Raw genomic sequence first — 24,315 nt, forward strand, 5'->3', positions numbered from 1 at the left:
CTATGTCTTTTTGCTTAATGTTTTTGAGATAGTGTCCTGTGTGTGTCAGATTGCTATTTAGCTGTTGGTACCATGTGTTGCAGCGGTTAATGTTGTTTTTGAGCTTTTGGAGTAAGTTGTTTTTAATGTATTTGTTCATATTGCTACAGTTCAAGTTGGGAGTGTAATATCCAATTAAATTTCTTCAAGTCAATATAAAAATGAAAGCCTTTATCAATTTATCCTTTATTGAAAACTTTAAGTACTCATTAAATAAAGCTTTAATCACTAAGAAGCCTGAAAGCCTCACCTTCGGTAACCTCCACTAACTAACTAACTAGATGTCTTGCCAGTTCATTTGGCTAATGCACAACCCATCTTCACTTAATCAACATCATCATGAGCACACACACACACACACACACACACACTTTCCATCGTAAACTCTTTCAAATTGAGAAACATTGCCACATAAATCAAGCGAATACAAACACATCAACAGGTTTTCCAATTTGAATATGAATTTGCCTTGACAATGGAAATGGAAATGCAACTTGAGTGCATCAGCTGATGGACATTGCATAGATCAAGGTCAGGTCAGAGTTGCATGTTGTAGTGGGGCGGGGAAAGGAACGGAAGGGGAGGTGTCTATAACAAATCACGCGTGGCGTGGCGTTGGCTCTCTGACCATGACTTAATTAAGACACTCGCTGGTCTAGAAATGTTAATGCATTTGTTTATCTTACAAAATGATAAACAGCAAAAAGGGCAACCAACAAATTATCAGTTAAAGATAATAATGTATAAATAAAAATGTTTGTCCCACTGTGATTCACATATATTTTGTCTAACAATTTTATTTCATTCTCTTATGGCAAATACAATTTATTACATGCAATGACAAAGTTAATTAGCTGCCCGAACTCGACTCCATGCCACTCCAATGAATTGGCCATGAACTTCTTGAATGGCTGAGAGTGGTGAGGTGTAAATCAAATGGCAAATGTCAAGGCCAACAAAAGGTTCTCAATTATGAACAGGATGAATGCGGTAACATGATTCGTGTTTCCCTTCCCTTGGGTCCTCTTCCATTACAGCTTCCTCGCCATTTGTCAATTTGAGAGAGTACAGGTCTAGGTCAGGTCAGTTTGAGGCCGAAATAAGGATGCAGGATTAACAAATAAATTGGGTCGATATACATGTATTTGTAAGTGCTACATTAGATAAATTTGCAATATTCTATAAACATTTCTAAATATACATTTTGAAATTTTTAAGGCAATGTTTCAAAAATTATTGTAGATGCTTCAACTTTGGACTTAAAATTGGCCCATTTTAAATTCAAAACAATTTTTAGGGTCCTTTAACAGAACTAACAGAAAGTTGTTGTCCAAAATGAACCACAAATTTGGAAATATTTCAAAAATTTAGAACATTTTGACTGTTTTATCTGCTGATTTCTTCCATGGGCAATCTCCAAGTTTGGAAAGTCTATTCCATAATTTTGAATTGTTTTGCAAGGAGAAAATGATCTTTAAGAAGGATCAATAGAAATACCTTCATAGAAAAATTCCTTATAAACAATTGTTTTTTAATTTGGACAACATATTTTAACACTTACAATTATGGATTTTCCATTTTTAGCTTCTTTCAAAAGTTATTTATCCAAAATCTTCTGAAGCTCTTGGGTCTGCCCAATCTATGTAGTACAAAGGCGTGCAAAGTTTAATTTAGCTTAGTTAAACTTTTGAAAATGAATCATGTTTTATTTTAAATTTAAATGTTGTGTATAATTGTCACAAAGAGATTCATTGTTTGCTATATCGAGTGGGGATTACAAATGAAAAATTCTTTCGACTCATTGTCGGCAAAGATATAGATAAGAGGTGTGATATACATAAGTACATAAATAGATATCGCATATACATTGCAAGTGTATGGGTATAAAATGTATTTAAAATTTCAATTCCTTGAGGGGGAAAACTTTAATGCTAATTACAGCAGCTGTAATAACTCCATCCCCCTTGTTGTTGGTGACCCACTTCCCTGAACTCCTCCATTCCACTCGACACGACTCCTTGCCCATCTCTTCTGTTGATGGTGCATCAAGGTAAATGCAAGTTAAATATTAACCAGGTCATCCAACTAAGCAATTCTACGCCCACATACACACAGCACACACACACACACAGGTCAGACAGAGTAAATTACATGTACACAGTCATGTGGCCTCCTCCTCCTCCTTCTCCCTCCCCAGTTGGATATTGTAATAAATATAAGACTCACGCAAACGTAATTTAACATTTACGGTTCATGGCATCCAAAAGAAGGTGAATGCAGAAGTGTAGGGGAGGAAACAAGAACCAAAAACTGATTGTTAAACCAATTAGCATGTTCTTGTTTGCTTTGTTTCGATTTTAGGCTATATAAGTAGTTGGTGGCCAAATAGACATGCTATATGCACAAAGAGAGAACACACCAAGAGTCTTCTTCCTCCTTTTTATTTTCTCACCCACGCAACTTTTGGTCGTCGGGTTTGGAAACTGCAGAGCACCTTTTGCATTTGATTGCGCCAAAAACGGCAGCGGCAACAACTGTGGCAGATGTTTTTCTGTTTGACCCAACCGGTTGGTTGGTTGCTTGACCATTTTGAGTCTTACAAGTTGCATTTTTTTGTATGGCCACTGCTTGCCACTGGTTAAGAGCAAATTATTTTAGTTAAAGGTGTTAAGAGCTAACAAATAAATAGATCGGTTTTTGGTTTAAGCTTCCTTCCGATAAGAAGAGAGTAGAAGAGAAGAAAGTATGTGGTAGATCTATTCAACTCTTTTGATTTGGCAAGAAGTTACGTTGTTTGTTGTCTTCCTACAAGGTACTTTTTAGTCGACTATCGTTAAATATTCTTGGCAGATGGTTTTTATTTTAGTTTATTGACTATCGAGTGAATAATTTGCATATCTTTATGGCGATGTTATATTCATATATTTATATACACATATCCATTATATAACACAACTTTTTTCAATCTAAATACGTTTTAATATAAAATAAAGAATTTTATTATAATTTTATTTTTATAATCGTAAAGTTGTATAAAAATAATGAAATTCTTATTCGGATTCAAGTCCATTCAATTGTGCTCATTCAATTCAATTTTAACCCTTTAAATCGTTATGATCATTATCTCTGCATTGAGCTTTACATTTCATTTAAAAATATTCAGGTGAACTACATTGGTCATTATTGAATAAGACGATTTCGTGACTCAGATCCGCCTGGTACTGTGAAATATGGCAAGGCCTGTTAACTGTATCGACTTTGTTCCATTTATCAAGATGCGAATCCGAATTTGATAAGTTTCCAAACTGACAAAATGCCCTCTCAAAAATTTCTAAATTTTCTAAGCCAATAATCTTAATTTTTGATCAGAGACCCACCGATAAAGTTTTCCAGATTCGTTCAGGATTTTTGTGTATAAAAAATCAAAAGATCCTTACAACAAATCATCGTGGACGTTTCAGGATCTATTCTCAATATTCAATTTATTATTTAACCTTTTAATACTCAAATGGAGTTACAAGAAATTGTAAGCCATTTGAGAGATGATTTCCCTAATATGTTCTTTCCAGGATCCGCTGGGCTATAATGACTGTCTGTTTGACATTAAAGTTGAAACTATCTGTCATAATTGGAAGCAAACAACTCACCCACTCAGTGGTTAAAACATGCATAAATCTGTCCTATTGGAAATGATATGAAATCTTCTTTAAACATATTTTGTTTGGCCTGCCCGACTCTGTCTGACTCTTGGGCAATTTTCTCGCATTTTTGACACATTTACACGTTTTCCCACTTGGCATTCAGCGGGAGTTTTTCACACGACACCGACCACTGATCACTGCCGCTGCTGCATGGTCGTACGTCAATGTGGTTTGCCTCTAGCTGTTGTTGTTGCTGTTGCCTTTTCACCACTTTTAATGCTGCAACATTTCACCAACATTTTTCGTCGACGTCGACGCCGGTTGCCGCCTCATTTCACTTCTTCCCATTCTAGGTAAAGCTATCTCTCTGTGTCTGCTCTTTCGATTCCATTGTGTTGAAGCTTGAAGCTTTGTGGTTGGGTTATTAAATACATTCATAGACATGTATATATAAACATATATATATATATATATATAGTATACATGTCTATATGGTATATATAAGCAAAATGAAAAACAAAAGAAAAAGTTTTTGAAAACAAAAACCACATTAAAGGTTCATTTGGCTGTCGCTTTGTTTTGCCATTTGGCTGTCGCATAGAGGTTAAACTGTAACTGGAAATACTACGCGATGGTCGGTGGGTCGTTCGGTGGGTCGTTCGGTGGGTCGGTGGTTCAGTCGGTGGGTTGCTTTGTCAGTTGACCTAAATAGAAATTGGCAGCGCTTTGAAAGACGTGATCAGCAGGGGATTCTTGAAAAGTGTTTCTTCTTTTTCAATTGGTAATACAAAACTCACACCTCACACGCGTGTCCCCTCCCCCTGTCTCACTCTCTTTTTGAGTTGGCGTTGGTTGCAACAGTTTTTATGCCACTTCATTGCTGATGATGTTTGGCTTCACTTCTTGCTCTTGCTCTTGCTCTTGATATAAAGTGAAATCATTATGAACGCTTTTTTAAAGCAGCTTTAAACTCAATTGCCCAGCCGTCACTTCACTTCATCTCACTTTTCTCGCCAAGTCATTTTGCCTTCCCGGCGCATTAAAAGAAATTGTTTAATAATAGTAAAATGTTTAAGAAAAATCCAAGTGAGCGTTAAATGAAAATCGTTTTGAATCGCATTAACAGATTGATGTAGGTTTTTTTTTTTTATTTTAGTTCCATTTATCACACATCATTTATTAACTTGGCTTATTATTATTATATTTTTGGCTAGAAACGTAAACTGAATGTCAATTTTTTGACCCAAATTAACGAAACACACATCACGTAGATCAAGAACTTAATTTATTCTTTTAATAGTTTATTGTTTGTCTTTCTTTCTGTTTTTTTTTATAAGTGTTATAAACAAAATGACTCATGGATGAATAAAATAGTTCCGGATAAGGATAGGTCAACATTCAGATACCCTTACCATAATTTAAATTTTGATTTATTTTGATATTTAATATTTAACTTGTAGTCCGTAAACTACAAATCCTGGTTGGATCAGTGGACTTCAATTGAAGGTTCCAACTAGACCTGAAGGGATCACCCTTCATTTTTATTTTTACTAAGTAGGCTGTCCTTTTTGACCGATTCTTGCAGCCAAGTTTATAAGGTTGGTTAATGAGGAGATTATTACTATAATATACTTCTTTGGGTAGGCTTCTCATAGGGCGATTCCTTTTGGAATCTTCTTGGAGCTTCTCATGGGATCGACGACCGCCTCAAACCCCAAATGGAGATGGCTTATGATAGGTTTGTTGGTCAGGACAAGTTCGTCTTCATTTAAGATCTTTTTCTCGACTATCTAGATTCACGATCGTTTGTTGCCACTTCTGCCGCACAAATTATTATATTTCATATAATATAAATGTTTTCAAGACTAAAATGAAACATTTTGAATGCAATATTCTGATTCCGCTGATAAGACTTAAATATTTGTAAGGCCAATGAATAATTTCTATCATAATTCTCTACTGCTATCATCCCTAATCTTATCTAGTTCACCACTCATAAGGGTATTTCTTTTTTATAAACTATTTAAAACCCGTTTTCAGGGCATTTCCAAACTCTCACATAAATAACCCATCAAAAACAACCGAGTTTTGTTGTTGCTGTTTTTGTTATGTTTTTTTTTTGCGGGGGCAGCAACCTCAAATGCCAAATAAGTTCAACTGCTTTGCTGCTGGCCGTTGGCGTGTTAATGTACATATTGTGCATAATGTGTAGTATAATGTTTAGTTGTTGTAGTTGTTATTTAAATTTTGTGTTTGTGTTTTGTGTTTGAAGGCAATCCAGAGATAGAGATAGAAACAGAGATAAAAAAAGCCATAGCAAGTCGTCAGTGTATGCATTCGAAACGCTTATACAATTGCCATTATGGTTATTGTTATTTGTTGCATATGTTGATTTCGAAATGGTTTCACCCCCATACCCACTTTTTGACCCACTCTTTGACATGGTTTTTGCGTCATACATACATACACACATTTTTGGGAATGAATGTAAAATGAACTAGGCCAAAGTATTCAATAGAATTCATGACCAACATTTAAATAGAAGACGACACTTAAGATTATCAAGACTTAAGAGACACAGTTCTAGTTTTTCTGGCTAAAATGGGTCACTACCCAAATACCCACTAAAATCACTATTTTAGTTTAAAAAAACATACTTAAATTTAATTAAAGTGAAACGAAGTATAGCAGAATTATATTGGAATGAAATTTCTATTGAAATACTGATACTGATAAGATTCTTTACTAGAAGTCTGCATATTCAAAACATTCATGTTGATATGAATTGAATAAATGAATGGAAATGGAGAAACCATTCAAATATTCAAAAGTATTTATTATTTAATGACTTTGGTTAGTCATAAAACCTACTCAGATCTAATCAGAATGAAATAAAGTAATGCAGAACTAGATCCGAATGTTTGATAATCTTATCTTACTGCAAGGTGAAAATTTTTTAATTTTAAAAATGTAGAACAAAGGATATATCATAAAGATAATAACTGCCACACCCACCACTCATTAATAATCTTGAAATTTATATAAATTTTCTAAATACTTTATTTCCTTTATAACCTTTATTAACAATTCCAATTAATTCATCATAATTTTCTGCCATTAGTCATCAACCATCAACCTTGTCTATAATTTTTTTTTTACCTTTTGTCTGATAAGAAATGACATCATTATAAATGGAAAATAAAATATTTTGCCACTTGGCAACTTTGAATATTTTGGAATCCATAATCTCCGAAATCTGCTCCTAAAATAGTAACCCACTTTTTTTTTGAGACCATCTCGAATAATTTGTCATCGTTTAAGCAAAATTATTATTCCCGTTTCGTACAGAGAAAAAAAACTGTTAAAAAACGCGTCATGTAACTTTTACTTTTTGGTTATTATTATTATTATATTTTTGTGTGTGTTTGTTTGTATATTGGAAAAAAAACAAGTGTCACGTTTAGCGGCAATGTGGCAGAGGTAGCTATAGCCCACACGTATTTAAGCGATAGACAATAGAGAAGGTGTTGGTGTTGGTGTTAGGGTTGGGGTTGGGGCTGGGGCTGGGGGGATTGCGCAATCTGAGACGAGCCAATTGTAAATATTTGCACTGCCAGTCGCAACAATTCCCAACCATAAAAGGTTTTTTTTTTCTTTTCTTTGCTTAACTAATCGAATATATCTTGATTCTCTTTGCAGTCCGTGCGATAGTCGAGTACGAGTATGCGGCCAAAGAGCCAGATGAATTGGATCTACAGAAAGGTGCCATCATTCATCGTATCAAACAAATGCCAGGCGGTTGGTGGCAGGGCACATTGAAGGCCAATGGCAAAACGGGCATGTTCCCGGATAATTTTGTGCGCGTGCTGGACTCCAACAACACGACCAACAGCAATGGCAATCACAGTGGCGATGACAGTGCAGCAGCAGTCCAATTGAGGTATGCGCATTCATTTTGAGTCGTGATAGAGATGAGAAGAAAATACACAAAAGAAATACTTGCAAAAAATTTTGCATAGAATGAAATCTAAATAGACTAATTATAATGGAATAGATTAACCAAACAATTACTAGGGAATACATACTTATATTGTATACATATAGCAGATCAATAGTTCGATCTAATAAATTCTTTCAAAATGAAAGAAGTCTCAAAGTCTCACTTAAAACAAATAACGGATTATTATAGATAATTTTTAATGCTATATGAAGATTTGGAATTCTAAATTTATCATATTTTAATGATCTTGTATAATCTTACTTGATAAAAACTTAGTCGAATCGAAGATGTGACCAACACTAGAAAAACATTAGCTCTTCTTTCTATATATTATATGTATATGTATATAGAGACCTGATCTCGGTTCTTTTTCATTTGTAAACGTGAAGCGGTTTTATTTTCGAATCAAATTGGAATTAGAAGATTAAAACTTTATATTTTGAAGTTGTCTAAACTGAAAACGAATTAATAGGAATAATAATTGGAAACCAATGCCAAAGAAGTTTTCAATTATGACATATTTGTAACCAAACGCAAAATCTGTTAAAAAGTCTTTTTGGAGTCAAATGTTTATACTTGACAAAAGTTCCAGTCCTTTTTATTCCAAAGTATTTTGTTTTCACAAGTTTACTGATATTTTTAAGCAAATGGCAAACATTATTTCCAAACATATATAACAAAATATCAGAGAATTTGTAAGATTAAAACTGAATAGAATAGATCATAAAGCAAGATTATATACAAGCTGGAAATTTGTTGTCATCACTAGTTAATACATACATATATTTTTAGTAGGAAGATGAGCTTGAATTGAGAGTGACGCAACGATTCAATATGCTTACAAATTTACATTCTTTTTACTCTCCTTTTTGCCGGTCTCTCCCTCTCTCTCTCTCTCGTTCGGAAAATTCAGGGACAAATCAACGACATCGAATCGCCGCTGCAAAGTCATCTATAGTTACACACAAGTCAACGACGACGAGTTGACGCTGGCCGTGGGTGATGTCATTGAATTCCTTGGGGAGGTATGTATACACACACATACAAACACACACACATACTCTTACATATATGATAAACCATATTACATATAACTTGGTCGAAGGCTAAGGGAAAGAGAGAATACTAAGGGCTCACAACCCCCGTTTAACCTCTTTACAAATAATTTTGTTGTCGCCGTTGGCGTCGCTGCTGCCGCCGCCGTCGCCCCATTACAAGCAACAACAACAACAAACAGAGGCAGCGAATAAACTAAACTAAACGTAGAAAAATTGAAATTTTTCTCTGTTCTCGTTCTATTTATTTTCATTTAGGTCGAGGAAGGCTGGTGGCGTGGACGTTTGCGCAGCAAAGTTGGCGTCTTCCCTTCAAATTTTGTGCAACATATCGAACCATCACCAATTCTGGCATCGAAACGACCGCCAACAATTGGTGCAACAGTGACGACATCAGCTCTAACGCGGAAGGGACCACCGAAACCACCAGTCGCAACAGTATCGGCCTCGTCGATTCGAGAAAAAAATAGAGTCAACGCTTCTAATAACATTGCGGCAACAACAGCAGCACCACCATCAGCAGAAGAAGCTGATATCCCTGGAGTTCCAATGTTGCCACCAAAACCTCAACGCGAATTTTGTCGCGTCGAGTTTCCCTATGCCCCGCAAAACGAAGATGAACTGGAACTTAAAGTGGATGAGATTATCACCATCATTACGACAGAATTGCCCGATAAGGGCTGGTGGAAGGGCGAAATACGTGGCAAAGTTGGTGTATTTCCCGATAATTTTGTCAAATTATTGCCACCCACAGAAGGTGAGTTTTGTGTTGAAAACATCAAACTGTTTCTCCTCTCCTCATTATATTCATGAGTTTTGATTTTGGTCTGTCTGTCAACTGCATTGTCATTGTCATCATCATCATCATCATCGGCATCATCATTGTCACAATCATCTTTCCATCTCTTGGTCCCCCTCCCCCGATGTCACTGTGTTGTCCCCTTGGCTGGTTTAATTGAAAGCAATTTTCGAAAAACAAACGCATCGGTAATAAAACTCAGACGATCGTCGAAAAAAACAAGAAACACGATAACAAATATACATTGATGTTGTGACGCACCGTTTGGGGCATAAAAAGTCAATAAACGTTTGCTTTTGCTTTTGCTAATTGAATTAATTAAAAGCAAACCTCTTTGCCATATGAATGTAGCCACCCGAAAGAAAGAAGAAAAAAACATACATTAATCGGTGCGTGTAGTTTTTTAATAGCTATATGTACATATAGTTATGATCATTCCATCAAGTAATCTCATAATCTCAACTCGTCAAGTTGGCAAGTTAGTTAAGAAATTATCTTAAACTTCAAAAGTTAGTTGCTAATTTTGTTTTGCAAAAGTTTTACTAAAATGTTAATGATGATTTCTTCAATTACTATCTTTTATATAGCAGTGGCGGATCTAAATGTAGATATCAGGGAGTAAAATCTGTCACTTTACAGGAAGCATATCAGTTTAGAGTGAGGAAATTTCTTTCATTTCCTGCCCTCAAGATAGTCCAATGAATATAGGTAAAGGTGAATTGACTTGGAAACATTTATGTGTTTATAAAGATTCAATACATGGGCATATACAATTTTTCTCTTCTGCTTTCTCAAGCTTTGCTTAGGGAAAACGTTTTTAATTATGTCAAGTATGGCTTCAGCTTATATTTTGTTGGGCTTATGTTTTGTTCAGTTAGGAAATATGTCTTCAGATCGAAATCGCGTCATGATTTGGAATAGCCCTTAAAGCCCTTTTTGAAATATACCAGAAATGATCTCAAATCAAATCAAATTTATTAACTTTTTGGAGTTCTAAAGGCAAATCAAAGGTTTTTTACTTTTACTTTTACAACCTAAAAAAAAGTGTTGCAGTTTTTAAAACATAATAAATGATGCAGTGGCAGATCGAGCTCTTTATTTTAGAAGGAAAACCCTGCATTTTGAAGGAAAATCTTTTATGATATGGAAGTTTGTGCCGATTCAGAGAAAAATCTCGGTTTTGGGGTTGGTAATTTTCTTCATTTAGTGTTGGAATTGTAGAGTATTTATCAGCAATTTAGGAATTTATAATGCAAAATTATAATAAAAATCTAAATTATGTGTGATTTTAGGATCCTTATATTTTATTAGAGGATAGATGAAATGTTTCAAAAATCGTAAAAAAAATTTATTTTGTTTTAAATTAAATAGATATTGTATTTTAAATTAAGATTTTTGTGTGTAGGCAAAGTAATTCTAATGATATACTTTAGTTAGGAACTGACCAACACGTCACATTAAAAACATTACCCCAAACAACATACACATCAAACATTTAGTTAACAATATTTTTTATTTCTGTTTCTTTTTGTAAGATTTATCAATTTTATGGTCATGTCATTTACTGTTCTCTTTGCATTTTGTTGAGGAGAGTTTTTATGGATAATGTTTTTTTTTTTATTATTATTATTATTCACTTTTCACTGTCGCTCTCTAATGTCTAACAACAACTACAACTACAACAACATTTTGTATGTATGACTTTATGTCTTGTTTGTTGGTTGGTTTGTTGGTCTCTCTGTGTAATTTTCCCTCAACACTTTTTTCTCTTTCTCTCTCTTCTTCTTCTTTTTTCTCGTTCTACTACTTGTTCTTCTTTTTTATTTTTCGACAATTTTTCGACAACACACACACAACGTATTCCTCCACTTCACTTGAACACTTGAAACAACAACTAAATACACACACACACACCCAACCGATCCAAACACATTTGAAAACCAACATTATGTGTGTGTGTGTGTTTTGGCCTGATGCATCTGTTTGTATATGTACATGTCTATATGCATTCATGTATGTGTGTGCGTGTGTCTGTGTCTATAGCTCCACCGCCAATACCTCCGCCACGTCCTCGAGCAAGAGCGGGAGCTCGTGCAGCAGCAGCAGCAACAGCTCCGGGACCGCAGCGTGGCGGCTCATTCGAGTTCTTGGGCGCGCGTATGGCCAGCTTAATCACCACGATTTGTATGTAAACGAGTTTTTCCAGTGTAGGCAAGCCCCAAAAACGACTGGCGGCTGCGGCGTCATCGTTGTTTTTCTTTTTTTGTTTAACCATTTTCATTTTCCTTTCTCTCTCTCTGCCCCCGTTGCCGCTTTTTGGTGCTGTTTGCCTTGAGGCGTTTTCTTCTTGATACGAAATGGAAAATTGCTTACTTGGCTCATAATTTCTATGATTTATATTTTTTTGTTTTGACTTTTCCCTGGCTTTTCATTTTTATTTCATTTTATTTATTTGACTTTCTTTGCCGCGACGCCGCCGTAGCATTTAAAGTGCCAACAGCGTTTTGTAGTTTTTTTTTTTTTTTTTGCCACTAAAATTAAACATTGGCCAGAGCCGGTCGAACGGCCTGTTGTAGCCTGGTCCCGGTTCATGGACTGGGACTGGGCGGTGACATCTTTAGAGCATGTCTATTTGCTTATTTTCATTTCAATTTGCTTGTTGGTTTGTTGTCTTAGGCCAAAATGGCAAACATTTCCACTATTTCTCATAAATGATTTGGCATTCAAAATCGCAAGTAATAAACTTTATGTAAATTTGCAAACCCAAAAACATTGAATAGTAAGTAGAAAGAAGGTTTTTAATATTTTTAAAAGCATTTTGAGGATATTGAAAATAAATATTTAGGAAAAAGTTAAATTGTTTTTATTTAAAATTTATATTTTTGGCTTATTTTAAAATGCATTTCCTGGTTTAGGTACAATCTAGAGAATGTAAATATATACACCACACATAGCATTTATGAATATTTTTTAGTAAATTCAAGCATTGCGCAGTTTAAATAAAGTTTTTCCATTGCCTTTCATTTCATTTATAATTTGCTAAGATTTTTGTGGTACATCTGATTATATATTCATTACAATATCATATTTAAAAGTAAATTTGAAATTTAATAAATCAAATAATGACAATTTACATGTTAAGAATACGCAAAAGTTCTTAATTACTTGAAATCTTTGATTTCTTAAGCCAAAGGTTAATAGGTTTTTAATTAGAATTCTATTACAAAAAAAAATGTTATTGCATACTTTGCGGTCGCATGCTAAATTCAGTAGTAGTTTTTAAATTTTGTTTTGTTTTATTTTGTTGTTGCCTTTGCTTTGCGTTTTCAATGGTTTTTGTATTTGCGAGTTTTTGCTAAAGTTTATTTGCTTTGGCATTTCGGTTTGTTTTGCTTCTTTTTGTCAACGTCGCATTTTCTCAGTCACCAAGCAGCCACCTTCGACACTTAAGCAACAACAACTGCAACAACAACTGCACCAGCATAACAACAACAACAATTGTCATTAAAGTAAACAACAGTTGTTGTAACTGGTTTTTTTTTCGTGCTTTATTTTTTGTTCAAGTTGTGTGTTTTGTTTTTGTTTTAAACTCTCTTTAGCCGACTCTTCCAGTCGGCGCTCTTAGCTCCATACAACAGAAATATCATTATTATCTTTAGTCATGTTGGTGGTGATCAAGAGGCATGACTGAGGCATGATCATTAGCATGCTCATGATTATCATCATCATCGTTATCATCAGAAAGATGATGATCATTATTATTGTGATGCCTGAAAACATTAGCGGCGATTATCAGAAGACCCACATTAACAACAAAAACGCGCGCTTCACTTGTTCCCCTCTCTCTCTTTCAGTCTCTCTCGCTTGCTCGCTCTCTAATAATAGAGGGAAGCTTACCTAACTCTCTTTTTTATTAAGTCAAGCCCCTCTTTTGTTTTTACACCCTAGTTATAGGGTATTAGAAATGTTATTACAAATTTTTTGAGGCTTCAGAAAGTTATTTAAACCTTGTTTTTTAGCTTATAAAAATAATTAACTACAGATTTCCCTTTTAAGCAACAGCTTTTAGTACTTTATTTAAGTTCTTTTTGTCATCTTCTAATATAAAATACATTAAACGATCTGAGAATGCTTAATTTTTTTTATTCGATCTTCTAAAAACTAAATATCATTTACTTTTTGGTGAAAAAATAATTTTAAATCGTTATTTCCAGTTTGATTTACTTCAATATTGTCTTTAGTTCTTTCAATATTGTCGTAGAGATAATACAATTTAGCCTTATCAATTTTTCCAGACCACAAACTGAAGAAGAAGAGTATAAACACTTCGTTGCATCAAAGTTAGTTTTTGGCATTTTATTTAATTTATACACTATGTTTGCCAGAGAAAAAGAGAGTCTAGAAAAGCAAGAGCCCTCATTAGGTCTCTCCCTCTCTCTTTTTTTCTCGCTTATTTTTCTCTGAGTGCCTGTGGCCTGGTATTTTGTCTGGCTGTCTCAGCATTTTGTACCTTTGCCAGCATTTTTGTTTACCTTTTTGTTTCAGTACGATTTGATTTCTTGACCATTTACGTTATTGAAATACATTTTTGTTGCGGTAAACTAAAACGACGACCGACGCTTTGGTTCCCCGTGCTGTCTGTCAGTCGGCTTGCTCTTGTACTTGATTTTTCATTGCTGGTGCGTGTGCTACAATTACCGTTCTTTCTTTGGCTTTCTTTTTCTGCAATTGCTGCAACTGCCACATGGCAAAAATACAACAACAAAAACTAACAAAAACTCTACGACTTTAGCTCAGTGGTGGCTCAGTGTTAATTGTGTATTATGTGTCTGCTATGTAATTAATGATTTGTTTTAATTTGTGGTTTGTGTTTAAGTTAAATGAATCGTCGCCTCGTCGGATTTTGCGTTGTCATCATTAAATCAAACCAAACGAAATATACAACTATACTCAAGTGCCGCAAGTTCGTTGCCTAAGTCTTTCGTTTTTGGTATATGTCAGCCGCTGGCAAGAAGAAGAAGAAGAAGCGATAACAACAACAACAACAGAAAAAGTCAACCAATATTCAATTACTTAATATTTTAAAATATCAATTTGATATTCGTTTTGCTTAATTTTTTTTTTTTTTTTTTATAATAATAATTATTTATTTTTCTGGTTTCTGCTGCTGTTGTTGTTGTTGCTGCTGTCTGTCATTGCCAGAGCAGTGAAAGTCGACTGAGCGCATTTCTTTTGCAATTTTATACATTTTTCTTTTTTGCTTTTAACGATTAGTGAGCCAACACAATGGCCTTAACAATGGCCAAATGTTATTCTTTGATTGTAAACGAAATAAACTTTGAATACTCTCTCTCTAGCAAAGTGTATTATATATACACTTGACCACAAAGTTGGAAATGCTAAAAGCGAGAAATATGCAAATCCCCTGATCGTTATTGGCGACTTATTTTGAATGTTAATTGAAAGTGACTGTTATATTCATATTGATGAATTGATAGGTAATAAACTATAAATACAGCAACTTAGTATACTTTATACTAAACTTGGCTGTAAATGACAGTTTTGGTTTTGACATTAATACAGACACTCTGACGAAATCGAAATGCAAGTGAAATTAAAACATGACATCAGACAAATGAATTCATGCATGTGGAGAACACATTTTGAGTTTGAGGAATAATTGATTTTAATTTGGAATATGCCAAAGCTTAAGATGTTGAAGACTTTGACTTTATTATTAGCTACAATTTTTAAACTTGAGAAATAAGACTTAACACTTTTGAGTTTATTAATAATTGATTTAACTTTTAGAAATTTCCAAAGACTAAAATGTTAAAGAACTCTGAATTTTTAATACTTGAAGATTACAGATAAGTCTTTTCCTTTGAAACTACATTAAAAGAGAAAAAAGAAAAGTTTTGTAAAATTTAATTTATTTATTAAAAGATTTCAAATTCACTTAAAAAAACACTTTGAAGCTTTCAATTTGACTTATTGGGAGACAATAAATATTAATAATAAATTTTAGATTCGGGTTTAATTTCTTGATTTAAGATCTGTCCTTACTAATACAATTATTATATTATGTGACTATATTGACGTGGGTAGGCAACAACAATATTTATAAAAAGTAAAAGAAATTAAATATAATTTAAGAAATGATCTCAACAATTTATTGAAATGTGGCTGCCTGTAAAAAGCTTTGTTTAAAATAAAATAATTGAGATTTGCTTAAAGTACAATGTATTTATAGCTGATATCAGCTGAAATACATTTAATTTACAGCATTAAACTGATAAGTTGTTAATCATTTAACATTTTTTCACACTTTATTTAGTACACCTAGACCCCGCTTTGCGTCGTTTCGTTTTGCGTTTTTTCGAAGTTGCGTCGCTACTTTATTAGTACTAATTTTCACTGTGCGTCGTTATATTCTTGTTGTTGCGTTGTTTTGAGTTCGAGTGTTTAACTTTTTTTTCTAAATCAGCTATTGTGGCAACGCCAATATCAACTTTTACCAACATTGCCTTTGAATTTTTGGCAGTTTTACGTTTTTCAACATTGACATCTAGCTTACCTACTTCTGTTTATAATTGCGTCGTGCTATCAAAACTCGGGGAAGGTTTAGTAGAAATGTTCGTAGAACAGTGTTTAACCTCCAAACAAATTTCAAAAGCGATGGGCTGGATTGACTAAGCAACGTAGCTGCATACATCAACTGATACCAAGAAATTTATTTAAATTTACAAAAAAAAGCTATTCACCAAACTCTGGACAAATTTTTGGTGAACGAAGCCACTAAAAACTCATAAAGATAAATAATTGAAAAGGTATTTTGATTTAATGGAAGCAGTTTTTTTTTTAATGAATGAATGCAATAACATTTTTTTTTTAAATGTTTACTTTGTTCAAGTTTTCTTTCTAGAAATTAGTATTTTCATAGCCCGGGAACCTATCTTTGATCTTTCCATGGTTGCCTATAGAAAATCTTAATTCACTTTGCGTCGTTTCAGTTTGCGTCGTGTTTTTTTGGAACGTATCCCCAACGCAAAGCGAGGTCTAGGTGTACATACAAATGAATATTTCCCTAATTAAAGAGTATTTCACGTTTGCCATGGCTGATATTTTTTTTCTGTTGATATTATCTTTCTATTTCTTTTATTTGATGTTGTTGTTGTTGTTGTTGCCATTTTTATGGCCTGACCTTTACACATTTTAAGCTGTTACTCAATAGTCGCATTTTATTTGCTGTTTGGGTTTTCAGTTTGAAATGTTTTTTCCTATTGCTATCGCAATTTATTGGCGTTTATTTATGCTTGTCATTTTGTTTTCTTTAGTAGTTTGTTGTTATTATTATTGTTGTTGTTGTCTGTGTGTATTTGTTTAAGTTTAGTTTGCTTTTGCATTTGCTTCGATCTATGCTCCTACGCTTTTGAGCTTGAGTTTGAATTTTTGTGTATTTCTATCTTTGTATTTGTAATTAATTTTATTGACATTTGGCAACACAAGTTGAGACTGAGGCTGAGAAGTGAAACCAGTTTCTTGTTGACTGTTTATATATATATGTATATAAGTAGATTTATGCCCTGCTCAGCTGTTCTAACTTGATGTTAGTCATGGCAGATGATTTAATAATGATTTGCATGGCAATTTTGCAGGAGGCAACCAAAAACCAAACCCACACGCCCCTAAAAAAAGAGAAAAAACTCCAAAATATTTCATTTTGAATCAAATTGACTGATACTTGTCATATCTTTATGTTCATCTAACCATTATAGTTGCCCCCATCAACGAGCCGACTACGACGACGACGGCAACAGCAGCATCAGCAACAACAACAACGCAATCCCAGAAGAAGATTACCAACACCATTGCCAACGCCACCAGCCACATGACCACAACGAACTCTAGTAATTCCAACACCACAACGGTGACCCAGCAGCAGCAGCAGCAACAGAGCACAACGGGCGGCTCTTCCACCACATCGAAAGTATATATCAAAAAGACAGGCAGCAGCAGCAATTCCTCATCCTCGGCCTCTGGCCGCAAGGAGAGTTTCGGTTCACGTGACTCCCTTAACGATATTCTTAGCGAAACAGGATTGCCCAGCGGCAATGTGGCCGCTCAGCGTAAATCGCTGGAGAACAAAAATCTGGATCTGACCAAACAGCCAGGTAGTAGCCAAGCAGCCAAGGGCAATTCCACAATTACCACAATTACGGCCAGCAGCAGCAGCAACACTAGCAGCAGTTCCAGTACAACAGCGGCAACATCATCAACATCCTATACCGAATTACGTAAAAGTCTCGATAATATGGATGAGAAAATTAAATCACCGCCGCCGCCAGTTCTTAGCAAGAAGCCCAATGTGCCGTTAAAGAAGACACCCACAGGTGGAGTCCCAGTCGGGGGTAATTGCAACAATGTTTATTCTACACGACACATGACTAATTATCTCTCTGTTATGTCCACAGGTCCTCTAATGGCGAGCAATTTGAAGAAAAAGAATCCAGAGGGCAAACTAACCAGTGCTGTATCCCATGATCTGGCTGATGGATTGACTGCTAGTAAATTGGTATCCGGAAATTTGCCCGATTCTGGTGCGCCTGGCAGTATAGTGATGCGTCGAGCGGCCACCATAGCCGTGGAGGATACTGATTTCGATCGGGTGGAACGTGCTTCTATACTGACAGATATGCGCGCAGGTCGCGTTAAGGCACCCAAGCGAAGGCCACCCTCGGCGGCCATCAATGTACTGGGGGAGAGTAATAACAATTCGGTTTACGTATCATTAAACGGGGCCAGTGAGCCAAGTGAAGATGCTGGAATTGGTGGCAAGACTGCTCAAGCCATTGGCTCATCCGATGATAATTCAACGGGCGAAGAGCAATTGGCTAAACCCAAACCACGTGAATGGCAACAGAAAAAGGCACCCTGGATGGAGGAGTTGAAAGCCTCGCAAGTGACACGAAAGAAGCCAACGCCAAGCACAGAACCTAGAGGAGCATCAGTGGCCGAGAGAACCTCCAAATTGTTTGCCACCGAGCAGGCGGCTACCTCCAGTGTGGTTACAACAACTGCCAGCAGTAGTACTACCAATAGCAGCAGTTCCACCACAACAAAAGTGCAATCCTCAGCGATAACTTCTTCCAATCTGATGCAGCAGTCCATGTTTGTGGATAGTAGCAATAAAAAAGAGGTGACAGCAAGTGTCGTGACCACCAGCACCAGCAGCAGCACCAGCTCCAACAGCAATAGCAATATCAACAACACCAGCACTACTAACGATGCCATCATGTCCAAGAGCATGTCCAAATCGGCGTTAGCCACGGCCAGCAGTGATGAGGAAACACGAGTCACTCGACCCAATAGTCTTTCCATACGCAATCGTAGTGTCTCACCATTGGTTAAGTCAGCAAATGCCAGCAGCAGCAATAGCAGCATAGCCGAGGAGAAGAACAATCAAGCCAGTACAGTGCCAGAGCCAGCAGTAGCAGCACCAGCAGCAGCACCACCAGCCGCAGCAACAGCAGCCCCAGCAACGGTCCAGCTAAACAATCATCATCAGGATACATCTGCGCCACTTGTCTATCGGTTGGAGCAACGAGTCGATAAACTGGAGGCCACCGTACAGAGTCAACAGCGAACAATTGAGGAACTTATACGCACGCTGCGGGAGGAAACGGAACGCGTGAAACTATTGCGAGGGGAGCTGGATAAATATGCTCAGTGCGTGACGCAAGTTTGATGAGATAAAGTTATAATTAACTAGCTGCAGAGTTATGAACGCATTGCAATATATAGTATTGGTTGGGTACCATACGGCAAGAAGTACTTCAATCTTGTACTTGAACTGTTGTTGTTAACGGTACCCGGCAATTCAAAAATAATGCCAAAATGCGAATGCGCTGCCTAATTGTGCTATCTATAACTTTCACTCTATAGTAATTGTTGTTTTTGTTGGCGCCCGCTTAGCTTTCATTCCTCCCATATCTATCCCTAGAGATTTCTGTAGTTAAAAACAAATTTTTTAGCTAGCTTTAATCTATAATGTCAATTTCGTTATACAAGTTCTGTCATACATTCCAAGAAACAAAAACATTTGTGAAACTTCAATAACGTAACGAATTCCTAAGACAATCCCAAAAAACAAAAAAACGAAAAGAAAAGAAAACCCACATACATATACACACACATCTTATCGGTAATCCTCAAAACCCACAAGAGAATTGTACTTATCTAACTATCACTACATATATATAAACGAAAAAAGAAAACAGTCTACCATTTACTATAGCCAGTTTCATTCTAATTTATAATTTATATATGTATTTGTATGTTTGTACTATTGTACAATGTGTGCTAATTCATCATTTTTACCATACGGCGTAAATTTGCATGCAAATAAAAGAAAGACACAAGTTTTAATTATTTCCATTTACAGTACATTTATATACATATTTTTTTTTCGGTTCTATAAGTATTTTCACATTGTTTTTTTATACTTTACATTCGAAAATTGATACTTGAATGGGCATTGCGTGTGATTTCTTCTTTTAAATGGCATTATTCAATTACAATTTGTTTTGTTTATACGATTATATGATTATTTTTTAATGATGTATTAAAGTTATAAAAAAATATGTACTATATATATACGAAAGAATGAAGAAAAAAAAAGAGGGAGAGAGTAAACCATATATACATAAAGTTTGATGAAGATGCCTAAAATGTAAGCAATATAAAATAATTAATAAAAACGAAATATTTAAAAACAATTTCTTTTAATTTCTTGTTCTTTTTGATGTTTGTTTTGTTCTTAATTATTGTTTTCTAATAGTTTTTCTTCATATCAACAAACAAATTATTGCATAAACAATAACAATTCATATCATTAACTTTAGATGTGTAGAAAAATCTGTAGTATTCAATATCCATTTTGGCCAACTAACTTATTGCTCAATATTTCTTTATATATCCAAAACAGAAAGAAAACGCATCGTGGGAAGCTTGATAATTGGATGTTTTAAATGCTAACCGTAACTAAACTTGGCTAGACCTATATACTATATTAAAAAAAATGAATTAGTAATTAGTTAAATGTATAGAGATTCCTTTTTGTTTTATTTTGTGATAATCATAACAAAATGTTCTTCTATAAGTTAAACAAGTTAATGTCAATCAATTAGATAGCCCAGGCTCAGTGCAAAAAAACAAAAGATATATTCTAATAAAATTTGATATAAAATGCTTTTGGTATTGCTTGTAAATATATAATATATATTGTACATTAATATGGCTTAAATAATAAATATATATATAGCTAACATAAACACCTAAAACTTATACTTAAAGCCATATACTAAGTAGCCATTTAGTTGTGTCGAGGTTTTGGAAACAATAGACAACTTATATTATTTGATTTAAGTACTCATCTAATTTCAAACTTGGCATCAGCTCAATCAAACTAGTAAACAAGAGTCAAACTTCTTGCAACAACGAAAGAATAAGATTTTGTTGTGCTGTGTAATATATTCAAGTACTATCTTCAAAGTCATAGGTCTAAATTTAAAATATTGTATTATTTTTGACTTAATTCGATATGTGTATGTTTAATGCCTGTAAAAAGCAATTTGGACCTTCTAAATTATCATGCATTAGTCCAACAAGTTTAAACTGTTTCCACTACTCTTCTCTTGGTTGGTGTATTTGCTAAAGCAAAAAGCTATTCCCACTGGTTGGTCACTCGGCTAATTATTAGTTAGACAGGTTGGTAAGGAAAACAACAAATGTCTAGATAAAACGACCTTTTAAAAGAAGTATATTTAATTTTGTTACTTATGTATATATATAATGTATATGTTCGATCCATGATGATCGTGAAATCATATATCAACAACATATTCTATATAATTTAATGACGGTAAGTAATACAAAAGCATCCGAAATGGATAAATTTGTAGTCCTGATATTGTATAAAATTAGGATTAGTATGACAAATTGAATTTAAATTAAGAAATTTCATATACAAAAGATGTAGATATTCCTCAGATCTATCTATATAAATAATATGTGCTTCAACAGGATCGACTTCGAGACGGCAAACTATCAAAAAAGTTTGATATCAATCAAAAAGGTCGACAAATAACAAGCAGCGATTGAATAAATCTCTATTTAAACATGTTTTTAGATGTTAAAATGTTAAAGTTCTCTAGAAAACATATTCTAAATTCGAGATTGATATGAAAGTGAATTAAGAGGGCATACAATTTTCGGTGATGTCAATGTTAGACTTAGACCTCTGATTTGATATGTTTTTACAAACACGAAGCCTTAACCGAGTCTTTTTACTTTTTGATAGTGGAACGAACTCTAAGCCTGTTGTTTTGTGGGTTTGGGTTTGTTTTGGCTCTTTCGATTGCAGCTGTTTGTTGTTGTCGTCGCGGTGTTTCTGTGTTTTTTTTTGTGTCTATGTTCATGTGTTTGTTCTGCGGCCCGAAACTAAGAAAAATCGAGTCGAAGCCTGTTTGTTGGTACTTGTGCTTTTGCCTTTCTTATGGGGGTCTGGTAATGTTGTTGGTTTGTTGTTGCCTTGGCACTTGGCTGCGTTCTGTGAATGTGACGGCGGCTGCGACTGGGCTCAGACTCTCTGAGCCGAAGTCGACTTTGCCAGCGAAGTCGGAGTCTGAATCGGAGTCTCAGAGCTTTTGCCTGCTTCTTTTGGGCCGCGGCTAGCCAGGCGGCAGTAAGAGCCAACACTTATCAGTTTCTGATCGCTGTGGGAATTCAGTTAATTGTGGACGCTGTAGCCAAACGGACGCAAACGGACGGGCTAACAGCTAAAAGAGAGAGGGCGAAGCGAGCGAGCGAGCGAAAAAAGAAATTACTTATTTTATAGTTCATAAATATATATAAAAACAAGAAAATATATATCCACTTAGATCGTTTGTCGCGAAAGTCAAAGAGAACGAAAAAACACAGCTGAAAACTTATTTAAGGACCGTTCAAAAAAAATAATAAAACTAAAATTTAAAAAATTTTAAAATCTAGTGAAGGAAATACTTTCCTCCTTTTCCCCCTCCATCAATTTTATTTCGACAAAGTCAGTTAAATTGAAAGTTTTCAGAGTGTGTTTAAAAGCTAATTAAAACAACATTTGCGAAATATAAATTAATAAAAAGTAAAACAAAAACCATACCAACAACAACAACAAAATAATGAATACCAATAAAAACAATTTAAAAACCTATAAAGAAATCAGCTAAAGCTCTCGCGCCAATATTGCTCCAATTTGTACAACAACAACAACAACAACAACAACAACAATAAAAACGGCTTAGCAACAATTGCACTGAGCAACAACAACAATAATAATAATAATAACAACAACAACAACATCAACAAACGAAAACGACAATACGATTATATAGAAAGCTTAACAATCAAATACAAAAATCAACTTGAACGCCAACAACAACTACAACGGGATTAGCAGCAGCAACAACAACAACAAATGTGGTGGGTGCATTGGTAAGCTCAGCGGGTTAAAAAAAAGTAACGGTTAATAATATGCCAGACACAAGCTAAAATTGGCCAAAAGACCAAAAAAAAAAAACACACACTAAAGAAACCGCAGGGCCGGGCTAATATCCAACAAGCCATAGTTTCTACACTCTTCTCTTAAGTGAAACAAATGTTTCATATGATTGTTCCTATATGGATTATATACATATATATATATATATAGGCAAAACATCTGCATGAACTTATATGTAAAGTGAGAGGATACATAATTTTAACTGCCAACAATTACATCAAGATTAAAATTGACTTGCTAATAAAAATGATTGTAGTAAATTTGGTATACACGAGTAATGATCTATATTATTTCATATATATGTATATCAGCGGCAGATCCTCGAAGGAGGACATGAGGGAAATGTACTGTCCCAAAAATAATACTTTTCTTACATTATCCAAGACTAACTTCGACCTTAAAATGAAAGATTTCACACATTTTAAAATGAATAACTAGATTCGCCACTAAAATAAATCACATAGTTTCCAGATTTCAGATCAGATCAGGGTCTTATTTAAGTTTAGATAATATTACAGCTGAAATTAAAAAAGATGTTTCTTTTTAAAACGAAAAAGTTTGAAAAAAATTAAAAGGAATTGAGTCAGAAAATATTTAAAAAAAATATTGTTTTGCTTTTGTTTTTAAATACATTGAATACAAAACATAATTCAAGATAATGTGTTGAGGTAAAAGTTTTCTAAAATTCATGGTAGAATCGAAATCTTACATACAAATTAATCCGTCCTAATAATTGAAACGATTGTGGATAATAATTAATAATATTCATCTTCCTTAAACAATTAGTGACAATCTTGTTATTTGTTTTTGTTTTAAATATGGCAGTTTCCCACAAGCCTGTTCCTTTGGAAGATATTAAACTTAGAATCCATGGGAATTTACTTTTCAAATATTTGAAAATAACAATAGGAGATAAAAAGTCTTTGATATCTATGACAATTCCGATTAAACGATTTAGAATGTAATAAATTTTCATATTACTTATTTAAATAGTTTTCTGCCATGGGAAAATCAATTCACAATAAGTTATTTGTCTTAGACTTGATAGTTAATACTTTTTTATTATGCACTTCAATTAGTTTTATTTTAATGACTTTGAATTAATTGTATAATCCGTTCAATCCGATTAACTAAAAGCTTTAACTATTACTAATCTAGACAGGTTAAAAAAGGTAATTAAATAA

General features: G+C 34.4%; 1 protein-coding gene across 4 annotated transcripts in view; it reads left to right on the top strand.

Moving 5' to 3' along the window:
• The window catches only part of LOC6651243 (CD2-associated protein), a 36,407-nt gene that overhangs the window by 5,488 nt on the left and 6,604 nt on the right, over positions 1–24,315 (top strand). The window contains exons 2-8 of one of the 4 annotated variants that reach the window (XM_023180863.2): positions 7,380–7,620; positions 8,594–8,705; positions 8,994–9,492; positions 11,578–11,718; positions 17,313–17,945; positions 18,009–19,263; positions 20,522–20,603. In XM_023180863.2, coding sequence (XP_023036631.1) covers positions 7,380–7,620; positions 8,594–8,705; positions 8,994–9,492; positions 11,578–11,718; positions 17,313–17,945; positions 18,009–19,263; positions 20,522–20,564 — 2,924 coding nt within the window. In that variant the 3' untranslated portion in view covers positions 20,565–20,603. Of the gene's footprint in view, positions 1–7,379; positions 7,621–8,593; positions 8,706–8,993; positions 9,493–11,577; positions 11,719–14,136; positions 14,214–17,312; positions 17,946–18,008; positions 19,264–20,521; positions 20,604–24,315 lie in introns of those variants that run through there. The other 3 variants (XM_023180864.2, XM_023180865.2, XM_023180866.2) reach the window with 3 other exon arrangements.

This window comes from Drosophila willistoni, chromosome 3R (assembly GCF_018902025.1).
Source record: "Drosophila willistoni isolate 14030-0811.24 chromosome 3R, UCI_dwil_1.1, whole genome shotgun sequence".
Lineage (NCBI taxonomy): Eukaryota > Metazoa > Arthropoda > Insecta > Diptera > Drosophilidae > Drosophila > Drosophila willistoni.